We start from the raw sequence: 12919 nt of genomic DNA, 5'->3' as shown, positions 1-12919 counted from the left end.
TGGAATATTATGGTTCAAACACTCTTACGCCAACGTCGCAATTTCAATGGCCCAAAATGTTATTAAAATGTCTATTTACAGGTAACACTGAAACGATATTGATTTTTATTATTAATTAATCAAATCACTGAAAATAGCTTTTAAACATCAATAAATTTAATTATATAATTAATTTTAAAATTCAATGTTCAAAATTTTAGAACAGGAATTAAATATATACTTGTCTTTTACGTTCTTTGACGAATTAATGATTATTACGCATGAACTGTGATTCAACGAGCCATTGAAAGGACTAAAAAAAGGAATTCAAAAAAGAAATGAGATCTGTAAAGTACGACGTACTACGACATAGCTCAACAGATTGGAAAGTTGAAATTAAGGAAATGGGTAGCCGAATAGCGTGCAGAATAGATGTTATCTGGAACCTTAAGGTTTTGGAGTGTAAACCACAAACTGGCAGTCGCAACGCAGGACTTCCTCCCATAAGGTGGATAAATGCACGTCGCTTTTCACGTTTCTTTTGGTAACCTATAGGGGAGGCCTTCGTCCAGCAGTGGACATCGTACGACCCAAAAATTAACAAAAAGAAAACAGTTTTCATATCGATTTCATGTTGTTGAAAGGTTTCTCGATATTAATTTGGCTCGGCGCATTGCTTTGTCTCCTTGCGTATATTATTGAATCATCCATGAAGGCCCGCCCCAGTACGGACAATCTATATTTAGGCTGCGTGCTCGTAGCAGTGGACGTAATCTGCGGTCTCTTTAGCTTTTTACAAAGCTTTAAAAGTTCAAAGGTAACGTTTATTTATATATTCGTTTTTTCAAACGTGTAATTTAAAAATAAAATACAAATGAATGATTTTGTTTGCGCTAATTTTTTTTTCGTGGTGACTTGTCATTTTCCAGATATTAAAGACATTTAATAATATGATTCCTATGTATACAAAATGTATTCGGGATGGAGTATGGAACACGAGAATGCCGGTTATTAGTTTAGTCAAAGGTGATGTTGTGCACGTGAAGGCTGGTGACGTAATTCCCGCAGATATACGAATTATAGAAAGCAAAGGATTCAAAGTAAAGTGAATAGTAATTTCATTGCATTTTTCCAGCTAACATATTTACACCTAATTTAAATACAAGTTAGATGTTCTGTATAAGTGGCACACCTTTCTTTTAAATAACCTGTTCCCGCGGGTCGCCTGCGGATCTGGGTGATACAATCATAGTCTTCTATGAACAGCAACAGAGGAGTCACAAGCTTTAATCATCAGACCCCTCGCTAAAAAGAACTTAATAGGCAATACTTAAATAAAAGTTTTTTTTTAAATCGAAAATTAATATATAATTAGTACTGTTAATGAAATGATATCCTATCTTTTATGGAACTGTATTAAAAAATCCGCAACAGGTAACGTTGCGGATTTTATATATATATATATATATATATATATATATATATATATATATATTTTAGGTGTATCCTGTTAAAAGATAAAATTTGGACATTTTAAAAAGGAATTTTCTACTCTTTTTTGTTTTGCTTACTTAACAAAATGTTAGCAAATATTTAGCGAAACCGGAAAATATCAACTCTAGCAACTTACCTCTTTACTTTTGCTTTTGTAAACTCCCTTACCTTTTAATTTATTTTTATTTCTGAATGCTTAAAATAGAAATAAAAAATTATTAAGTACATTAACTATTTAAGGTTGATAATTCGTCGTTGACTGGAGAATGCGTAGCTGTTATGCGTTCAAACACAGATGGTACACCCAATATTTTGGAGTCACAGAACGTAGCATTCTTTTCGGCACAATGCGTCGAAGGATGGGCAATTGGTAAACAAAAACTTATTAACTAACGAACGCCATCATGTAATCATGACTTTAGAATGACAAATTTATTTAAATAACAAATTACCAGTGGGTAATCTCTTTAAGAGTCCATCTAGGCTAGGACTACAACGGCGTTTCATAACGTCAAACTGCTAATAATCATACTGCAGGATATAAATCCATCGTAATTAGTTACAGGTGTAAAGGTATGTATAGCTCATTCGTCAGAAACAATTTTAAATCTTTTGCTACACCTATTTCCATATATTTGTACAAAGTGATGACTCTGAAATATGTTACATTTTTTTTTCTAATGAAATGTGACGAGCCTATAACATCTGACAGTCCAAAGCCTACAGGGACAAACAGTAAACAATAATTAATTATAACATGACGTAATCCAAATTTCGTAAACGGTTTTCATTACTGTATTATCATTACTTTATTTACTATTTATGAGATCATTGGTTTTTAATAAGGTGTACCATATATTAATTTACTACTACATTTACACTTAAAACTGGCCATCCTGTGTATAAATCGTAATGATAATATCATGTTGGAACGACTTCAGAAGTACAAATAAAAAGTATTCTCCGACGCTTATTTACGATTAATAATAACATTGATTTAGTACAATATGAAACAGGCAAGTTAGTCTCGTCTGTTTTAATCCTAAAATCAGAGACAAAAAATTTAAAGAGAGATTATGATATTTTATCAGTATAACCAAAATCGCTTTTCTTTTATATTTATAGAAAAAGGTAACATGGGAGAACGTTTAATTTTGATGAAAAAATAATTGCAGGCGTTGTGTTGTGTTGCGGTGACTTAACAGCTCTTGGTAGGGTAGCCGGATTGGCAGCCCGACTTCAGCCTGCGCCTTCACCTCTGTCTCGAGAAATTAGTCGCTTCATGCGTTATGTATCAATATGGGCTATCGTACTAGGAATTTTCATAGCAACGTCTTCGATTATGCTTGGATATCCCTTTATACAAACTACGATTTTCGTGATAGGAATTATAGTTGCTAACATTCCAGAGGGTAAGTTGTAATTGATACTTTAGTAAATCGTTATCGAAACAGAGTAAAAAAATCGCCATTCTTATTTTAATTTAAATGAATTCTTTGTCAAAATATTACATTATCTATTAAAAATAATAAACAAAATTTTATCAGAATACTAATTTTTAATAATAAATAAAATCAATTTTGTTTCTGAATTTAATCAGGATTGCAGCCAACTGTAACAGCTTCATTGACGTTAACTGCCCAACATATGGTTAAGAAAAATTGTCTAGTTAAGAATCTAGAAGCTATTGAAGCTTTAGGAGCAGTCACTACAATTTGTTCAGACAAAACCGGCACACTCACGAAAAACAAAATGTGTGTATGTAATATTTGGACTTGGAACCGTTGTTACTCTATTCTGGACCCGCAATTTGAAAGTAAATATAATTATTAGCGATAGTATAATATTACAATATTCTTTCATGTAATGTATCTGAATTATGGAGTAATAAATTTAAGAAGTTCACTAATCTAAAACTTGTTAAATTTGGGAATGAATTGATCTATTACTGTGGGACATTATGAAAGTGACTTAAAAAAAACTTGTGTTTGTTGCGGGCTCTTAGATGTTCTGAGCTACCAGGCTTGCAAAAGCGATTTGCAATTAAAAGCCTGGTAGTTTGAGGGATGCCATTATAGGCAAGATCAATCTGATTCTAGTTTCCATTAAATTGGGCTCTTCGTGACTTACATAGATAGTCGCTGTAAATAATTCTATGTAGATAACAATATCAATAAAGATGTTGCAAATTATAGTCTTTCAGTGCAGAAGGTATATACGTGCACGATACTAGTGTATTTTTTGAGTTGTTAACAAAAGTGCTACTTCACTATATTTTCGCAGCTAATGAAGATGGACAATTTTTGTATCCAAGAGATAACGTGTAATAGTTATTGTGTTCAGGTAGTAAATACACTAGGGTTTATCTTCAAAGTGTAAGTGTAAATAAGCTTTGCTCTGTAATAATGTATTCAATAAAGAATTAAAGGTATTAATTATTACGGAAGCCGCTATTCATTAACTGCAGACTGATAGAATTGAGCAGCGGGTGCTCCCTTGTCTCATTGCGCGGGACCCCAAGGCGCGGTACAGCGGTTTTGGTAGCATATAACCGTCACCATATATATAAACCGAATATATATATGCATATACACATATATATACATAAATATATTATTCTTGCATTGCAGGGCTTTTAGGAAACAACCAAGGTACATAAAGTATTTTATTTGGATTAGTTTCGTAGAATATGTTTAAATATTATTTATATAACATTATATATATAACGTGACTTCCTAAGTATTTATTCATAATTTTAAAAGTTTCCTTAAAGTTTCTATATAGATGTACATTTTTAGTGTATATAACAATTAAGTTTTATTATTGAGATTTGAATACATACACTTATTTAATATATATTAGATAAACCATTATTGACATAACTTAAATATACAAATCCTAAATTTGTATGTCCGCAATATATAGTATGTATTTATATATTATTCACACTCCATTTTTATCACTTCTTTTTGGGAGCACGCCCATGTTGGAAAAATGTAAATTTGTAATTTTTGTGTACCATTTCCTCTGTTTTTAAGAAAAAGTACTCTTCGAAGTAAATAATTTTTAATCGTTAAAAAACATAATACCTTTTGAAAAAAATCAATTACATAATTTACACCTATTGAAAATTCTGAATTTTGTTTTAAATCAAAATTGTTTTTTTTTTGTTTCTTAATGATTTTATTACAATTTTTGAATGTTTTGAAATGATTTTTTTTTAGTGACAGTGCGGGTTTCAACGTGCCCCCATAATTATTCCGATAGATTAACAAATTCCTTAACTTCTGTAGCAGTCAATGTATGTATGTAAAGTGAAAACATCTTTAATCGTCTGTTTTTAGCGATAACCGCCCTGAAAATATGTGGCGCCTTATGTAGCACTGCAACGATTGAAGAAAACGGTGAAATACACGGCGACGCATCCGAAACGGCTATTTTAAATTTCCTCTACACGTATAATGATCCGATATCAATAAGGCGTAATTTTCCAAAAATATTTGAAATTCCATTCAATTCTACTAATAAATACCAAGTATGCAATATTTTTCTTGAACATCGGCACGATTATTAATAATATATATACCATGTACTAAGATTTCTCATAAATTTTAAGACTCTTTAATATTTAATGGAATCAGGCGTTATTTTACGGAAGTCCATCCTAAGTAAGAAAAGGACCAATATTTAGCCACTTCCGCACGTGCAGTGGTAGTCGTGCAACAAAGTACACCGCCCTGAAACTGTGTTGTTTGACAAAAACCGCGTGACTAAGAGAGTTCCGTCAGTAGCGTGGTGACGTTTGTCAATGCGTCGACGTGCAGCTGCTTTCTTGAAGTCGAGTTGAAACAACAAGGTTTTTAAAAAAGTATTAGCTTAAAGCATACTATCGGTCTAGGCCCGCGGGTTAAAAGTTGTGCGACATTTGTGTAATATATAGGCAACTATAGAGTCCTGTTTGTAATAGTGGGAATGCTACTCGATGACATGCTCTTGATGACAGAAAGATTCTCCATATTTATTAGGTAGTTTCTGTCCGTAGACGCCTACTGAAAGACAGAGGCATTTCCCAAAGGTTTAGTGGTGGATATACCATAATCGCCACGATTGGCAGGTGGGTTGGCGATAGCACTGTGGACGCTGTTGCCCATCCTCTGAAAAGTTGTTTGTGAGCAGTGCCAATGCTATATAGTTAAGGCATAAATGTGAATTATATAAGTTTGTATCCCAGGAATCGAACCCGCGACTTACGACCGCAAGTCCTAGTCTTCTGGGCTAACTCTAGCTTAGCTAGTTTATTTATTTAATCTTTATTTAATGGGAGATTCAACGTTTTGTAGGAATTTTTATAAATATATCTATTTACTATTTCAAATTGTGTAAACTCAGTCTATCTTACTAATTTTTAGGCCAGCGTACATTTTGATAAAAAGACAAAAAAACATTTTGTTGTAATGAAAGGTGCCCCGGAGTGCATCATGTCGCGATGTAAAACAGTTGCTTCGGAGAATAATAACGTAAACATGTCCAAGGAGATAAAAGAAGCTGCAAATAAGGCCACTGAAGATCTAGCAAACACAGGTGAATAATAAGACTTATGCCGATGCATAATTTTAATCAGATAATAAAATTGATAATTTTTTAAGGTGAAAGAATATTAGCATTCGCAGATTTGGCACTGGATCCTACGGAATATCCTATAGATTACGAATTTGATACGGAAGAAATCAATTTCCCATTAGAAGGTCTGCGCTTAATCGGTATAATAGGATTAAAAGACCCACCACGGGAAGAGGTATTAAAAAATAATCGTCTTAAAAAAATAACAAAAGAATTGTTCAATATTAATTACCTCAGTTTTATTATTTTACTTAAACTTCTTTATTGTGAGAGGTAAAAAATGCCTACTCTTTTAATATAAATCTCTTGTAGCATTGCATGCTGGAAAAGAGATTTGTCCAAAATAAACACTTTAGTCACAAATAAAGTTTGTGCATTAATTATATTTATTACTTTCTGAGATGCAATTTTATACCACTGCTAACAAACAAGTTTTTAGAGAATGAGCAGCAACGTCCTACACGTACCATAATACCTCACAAGATCGCCGGCCCGTCTGCCAAGCGTGGCGATTATATCTCCCCATAGATTTCTTTGGGAAAGGTCTATGCCTTTCAACACTGAAAGGCACACGCCTCTACGGGCTGAAACTTTGTAACACGAATTATTACGAAAGAAATGTAACACATTTTGCCAAGTATAGAATCGATCTCAGAATCCTCAAGAAATAGGAACTTATCAAGTTAAAGGCTACGTGAAAAATCGAATATTACCATTTAGGCCTACCGACACACCGGTGCATCATCTCTCACTGAATCGTGTAAACAATCTCCCCTTTTGTTGCTGTGAGCTGCGGTATAAGGTTCACCGAAAACGATTGCCATAAGCTTCACGTACTACTTAACAAAACGTACATAGAGGTGAGCCGCTTGGCCCCGTTGCCCAACATTACGGCGTGGTTCTCAATTCTTATGAAACATTTAGGTTTTGGACCTTTTGCTATATCGCTGAAACTAGACGGCAAATGCCACTAATTTAATTTATGTTTAAATATCTGCACTTTATATACTTAAGAATGTAAATCTCAATTAATAAAAAAAATTTATTGGGATTTTGGCCTGATTTTGGCTTGGTACCAAAAAAGAGATAACTTAGCCTAAGTTATATATTATAGGTCGCAAAGCATACGTGTTAAGATAAGATAGTTAGTCGCCTTATTTTTTTCTTAATTCTCTTAATTATTACCGTTCCTATAACACTTTTTTTTTCAAAATACATATATTTTCGTAGTACTTCAGAAATGTACGTGCTTGTTGTTACGACAGGTAAAAAATGCAATTAAACGAGTACGAGAAGCAGGAGTTCGCGTAATAATGGTAACTGGTGACCATCCGGCTACGGCGCGAGCTGTGGCACTAGAAGTGGGAATCGGTACCACCACGTCATGTCACGTGGTTACAGGCAATGACTTAAGGAATATGACAGCCGATCTGCTCTATTTAACTCTGGAGAAGCATTATGAGATAGGTGAAAATAGAATTTGAATAACATTTCAATTTAAATACAACAGCTTAAATAGCATTTCTTCAAAAAATATTATTAACATTTTTAGAAGGAGGAAGGAATTTTAGGTTTTATTATTAACATTGAAAGTTTTTAATATTTCAGAATTGAGGCTTATACAACATTCGAACATGATTGATGGCCTTTTCAGGTGGAATGCTTTTACAGTATCCTAATATTGACAAAATTACATGGTTAATTATACACTTGCGGGAATAATTTCATGAGGGGTTCTCATAGTTGCGCCGCATGTGAATGGCTAGTGGTTATTCGTGAACACGGTGTACTTTAGTAGTAGAATACTTTGGGCGTTACTCGAAATTATTGATAGTGAGTCGCAATACAAACCAAACGATTGTATTCCCTTGACTCAAAGGTGCCGTCGATCGGGACTTGCGGGTACGACTGCGCCTGTAGCTTCTAGAGTGACAGTTACATACTTATACGTGATTTTTTTTAATTCGTTCCCCTATCTTATTTGTGGGACAGGGACGTTTTTATCTTTTAATGATTCACTTTCTTTTCTTTTTTATTTCCATGCCCTTCTGTCATACTCCACATGATCTATCTTTCTTCTACTTACGTTCCACAATTTCTATCTTTCTTTTTCTTACTTTCTACCGTTCATTCATCGCCTCACTTTTTTCGCCTCGTTCCCTACTACCTCAGCTTTTGGTTATCACATTATTTTTACTTCATCTTATCTTTTATTTTATATTTAATCACAGATTACATAGGTTTTCTTTTATTTACTACCTGTATTAGTTTTGTTTACATTTATTACATGTTTTGCTATTTTTTTCAATAATCAAGGAACACTGACCAATCGGGTTTTTGGTCTATTGATGAGGCGATGGTGTTCTCACTTTTTTTTTACACAACCTGTTTTCAAAATCGTACCGAAATCCTCCGAACGAGGGACAGTGGGCTACAATGTGGACCACAGTCTTGTTCACGCTCCGTTCACAGACTTATACGCGATTAGCGGGTGGTAAGTTACCCCCGAGCTGTCTGTTTGTTTCTATGAGACGAAGGTCACCGATGTACTTGATTAGCAGTTGGAGGTGACTTACCCCCCGAGCACGTATTCATTCCTACTTTATGGCGAGAAAGATGATAACTTAGAGTGGTAGAGGATGCGTATTTTTATATTTATACAGAGAATATTTATAATTTACATTTTCGATCCCAACACGATGGCAGTACCTTTAAAGTATAGTTGCCGTGGCCAACGATACGAAGCGTGATACGCTACATACGCGGAAAGTAAAGACGTTTAAAAAATCAGTAATTAAATCGTGACGGATGTTTCGTAAACAAGTATATATGAAATATATTCAATGGCCTAATTGAAACATTAATTGCTTCAGTTGTAAATTTAAATTAAAACCACTTGAAAATGTTCATTTTTCTTACACATAGTATTAGAATCTCTTAACCATATTTTTAATTGTCTTATTTAGTATTTGCTCGAACATCACCAACGCAGAAACTTCAGATAGTAGAGGCATGCCAGAGACACGGTAGCGTAGTGGCAGTTACTGGTGATGGCGTGAACGATGCTCCTGCCCTAAGACGAGCAGATATTGGCATTTCAATGGGTATTACAGGTTCACAGGTGCTTCATCTTATATGTTACCGAGTTTACTATAAAAAAAACAATCACCTTGCGGCAACATCTGTCATTGTTTTAATTATTTAGTATATATATAGTTTGGTTCTTTATAACATATATCAACATTGTACTAATACTTTATATATTATTAATTAAAACTCAGTATTTTTCCGATATGCACAACCAAAACTCTGATGGTTTTTGTTAGAATTTGTCTAATGCTGCAGTTTATACCAGATTACTATCACTTTGTATGTCTTACAAAGTTTTCACTATTAAATACTTAATTCACTACTTGAGATCAGAGAGAAGTGAAAGCATTTTATATTGTGAAAGCTTTATATTTCTTTTTTTAACCGTTCCGGTAACCACTTGTGCACGTCATGAGAAGAATGCCAGAAGAGCCCATTTTCTTAGTTACTTGAATCAGGAGTAGAGAGCTTCAGGAATAAGTCTCCTTATTGATGAAGCTCTCTACTCCTTACTCAAATGAAAAAGAGAATGCTTGCAATGTTTGACAAAGTTACAAAGCTTTTTATACATCTATGGAAGTAATAACAACCATTCGTGTTTTTGGTACGATTTAGGGGCGTTACTCGAAGTCCGTCGCCTGTCAACAAGACAATTATACCCTCTTTGCTTAAAGTGTGTCGTCGGTCGTGACTTTCGGGTTAACAATTGGCCGATATAAGGTGTTGAAGTTACAGCAACTTCAATCTAAAGCCACGAGTGTTTCAAACGCGTCTTGATCTATTCAGAAGAGCCTAAAAAACTCAGTATACCTAACGTGAGCAGTTTTTAGGAGATCGAACCGAACCCACGTTAACTTATGATCACAAATCTGCAACCAAAGGGTAACCGCTATTCGAAGTTTTTATAAAGGCCTTGAAGAAAAGTCAAGTTTTATTTTTTTTTTACTAAGATCAAAAAACGAACAGTGCTATGTGGCCAGTACGAATTTTTTTATTCCTAATGCGTAGTACATGAATTATTTTATAGGTTTCCAAACAAACGGCGGATATCATTCTAATGGACGACAATTTCGCTACGATTGTAACAGGAATTGAAGAGGGTCGGAAAATATTTGACAACTTGAAAAAGTCCGTGTGCTACATTCTTATATCAAACGTGCCTGAAATATTGCCAGTTTTAATGTTTATCTTGTTTTCTATACCATTACCATTGGGTACGTTGAAATAGAAACATGTCCTTTTAAACTTTAAAAAATTTTAAAAAGATCTTTGAACTATAAAGAATAAACTAAATGCTGAATTCTTTGTAGGTGTTATGACAATATTATGCATCGATCTGGGCACCGACATGTGGCCTGCGGTCACTTTATCCTTCGAGAAAGCAGAGGCAGACGTAATGGTCAGGCCACCGAGACAGTCGGATCCATTAGTCTCGTCACGCATGTTAACCCTCGTGTACGGCCATCTTGGTCTCATGGAATTCGCTGCTGGCATGTTCGCCTATTTTACTGTTATGGCAGAACATGGTTTCTACCCTTCTGAATTGTTTGGTATGAAGAATTTTTTTGAATTTAATAGTTTTATATTACCTAGTTGATTTAGATAAAGTTTTAAAATCTTGTAATTTAAAAAATATATGAATTAAGGACGTGTATATTATAGTGCGTGCGGAAGTGCTTATTTCTGTCTCAGGTACATGAGTGGGTAGGGTAGGGTGTTATTGAGCAAGACACACACGTGATTTTTGAGACCAGATGGCTTATCTCATCCCCTTTCCTACTACTCAAATACTGGGGTAGTGACTAGCACTTACGCGCACTTTATAGCAAAACATTTCCATTATATTTGTCGACAAAATAATATACCACTCTGAACACAGCTTTCAGAGATAGGTCGTTTCTTTAATTTCTCTTATTACATAATTTTAAAAGTGTATATTAGTGTATATTTAGTGTGTTTGGATGAGTTGTAGGAGTGAATTTTTTTAATACCATTCATCTGATTTACTGTCAGTTTCTGAGTTTCTTACTTCAATAATAGAATTTTAAGCCTTTGATTCCATGTCGTGGTATATGGTATTATTTAGTTCATTACGTTTTAGTTCGGTATAAAATCTAGCTAGGTTACGAATATAAAGATTGAATAACGACGTCAAAAACAGGACGTTAACCGCGTGTGCACTCGTAGTCGAGAGAGTAATGTAATGTGCCAGGTGACCTGGTGCAAAAGCGAATCAGTAAACGAAATATGCGCAGACGAACAATTTAAATAATTTAACTTTGGTTGACTGATAAGATGAATTTAACGCTTTTACATTATAGAGAACTACAAAAAAAAGATATGTAGTAACATCTAAATAGTGGGCTGATATATTATCAAAATATAGTAAGACTGAGTGACACAAAAATAGAGAATTATGAAAGTGGACTTACAAAAACCACTGTGTAGTTAGGTTTTAACATAAGTATAAGTTAAATATACTGACAGGTCTAACAAAGATTTGAATTGTAAAATATTTTTCAAAAGTGTAATAAAACCTCTAAAAAGCTAACTCGCTGCTGTATGAGAGGTTACTACTTGGAAGCGGCCTGCAGCCAGCGACTTTCGACAATCTTATCAAGGTCGTCAGTTCATTTTGTGGATGAATGTTCTACGCAACGCTTCCTTGGTATCTTCTTAAATCTTTTAAATCTTAAGGCCGCACCGACCATCTGTTCTGCGTGTTATGTGGCCTGCCATCACTTTAATTTGCCAATCCGCTGGGCTACGCGGTAACTCTCGATTGTCTACGGGTGTCGTTTCTGGTTTAATCTTGTAAAGAAAGACCGAGCACAACCCTCTCCGTAGTTCGTTGAACAACCGTGAGCTTGTCAATGAGGTCAGTGTCATACATGTATTAAACTAACATTTCGTTTTAGGTATTAGACAACGTTGGGATAATGAGGCAATAAACGACGTTCGTGATTCCTTAGGGCAAGAGTGGACTTACGCGGAAAGGAAAGAGTTAGAGCGAGCATGTCAAACTACCTATTTCGTCGCAGTCGTTATAATGCAAATGATGAACGGTGTGATTTGCAAAACTAGATTTAACTCGATACTGGACGTCGGTAAGGAACATAATGTTAACTGTGGTAAAAATACTGTCAAGTGTTATCATAGAGAACATATAAATTTTGAATACAATATTATTTAAAAGTCAATTATGTATTTTAAAAATTAATAATTTAATTTCAGGCATGAAAAATAAAGCACTAAATATGGGATTGGCGTTTGAATTAACGTTGGCTTGTATTCTCTGCTATGTCCCAGGTCTTAATGATTTCTTTTATACATACCCACTGCGATTTCAATGGTAAGTTTAAACAAAAAGAAATACATATTGGGGAAAATTTTAAGTATTTTAATTATTTATTTTAATCTTGTTCTACTAATAAAGGCATAGAGAGAATTGTGAAAAATCAATATTTTTTAAAATATGATTACTTTGCCTCAGGTGGTTTTTGGCACTTCCATTCACTGTTCTGCTACTTTTTTTCGATGAGTTCCGAAAATATTGCATTCGAAATCAACTTTTCGGCGGATGGTACAATAAACTCACATACTATTAAAATTTAACTTTGAGTCAGAATTATCTAAAACTAAATCGGGGTACTAATCTGTGACCTGACCGGGTGACCCGATTTCATAAAACTTTACTTGTAATAATGTATTACAAGTTTACACAAATAAAATCCAT

General features: G+C 34.2%; 1 protein-coding gene across 1 annotated transcript; it reads left to right on the top strand.

The window, feature by feature from the left end:
* The first annotated feature begins 610 nt into the window (after window positions 1–610).
* LOC137919526 (sodium/potassium-transporting ATPase subunit alpha-like) lies at window positions 611–12791 on the top strand. Its single transcript, XM_068762619.1, has 15 exons — window positions 611–796; window positions 909–1079; window positions 1714–1843; window positions 2649–2885; window positions 3074–3289; window positions 4818–5008; window positions 5883–6054; window positions 6120–6268; window positions 7359–7560; window positions 9060–9214; window positions 10211–10397; window positions 10494–10733; window positions 12102–12290; window positions 12418–12535; window positions 12677–12791. Exons 1-15 carry the CDS (start codon window positions 611–613, stop codon window positions 12789–12791), a joined length of 2658 nt encoding a protein of 885 aa, XP_068618720.1.
* The last annotated feature ends 128 nt before the right edge of the window (window positions 12792–12919 follow it).

Source organism: Battus philenor, unplaced genomic scaffold (assembly GCF_028537555.1).
Source record: "Battus philenor isolate CCGP_79_NKW_IND1 unplaced genomic scaffold, ilBatPhil1.0.hap1 SCAF_16, whole genome shotgun sequence".
Lineage (NCBI taxonomy): Eukaryota > Metazoa > Arthropoda > Insecta > Lepidoptera > Papilionidae > Battus > Battus philenor.
The sequence above is the reverse complement of the archived record's forward strand: the minus strand, read 5'-3'. Positions and strand labels throughout refer to the sequence as shown.

Excerpts from the sequence above, each read along its gene's own strand:
- LOC137919526 (XM_068762619.1), top strand. The coding sequence starts at position 611 with ATGTTGTTGAAAGGTTTCTCGATATTAATTTGGCTCGGCGCATTGCTT. Across the intron at positions 2,886-3,073 it reads AGTTGCTAACATTCCAGAGG|GATTGCAGCCAACTGTAACA; the intron begins GTAAGTTGTAAT and ends GAATTTAATCAG. Across the intron at positions 9,215-10,210 it reads TGGGTATTACAGGTTCACAG|GTTTCCAAACAAACGGCGGA; the intron begins GTGCTTCATCTT and ends ATTATTTTATAG.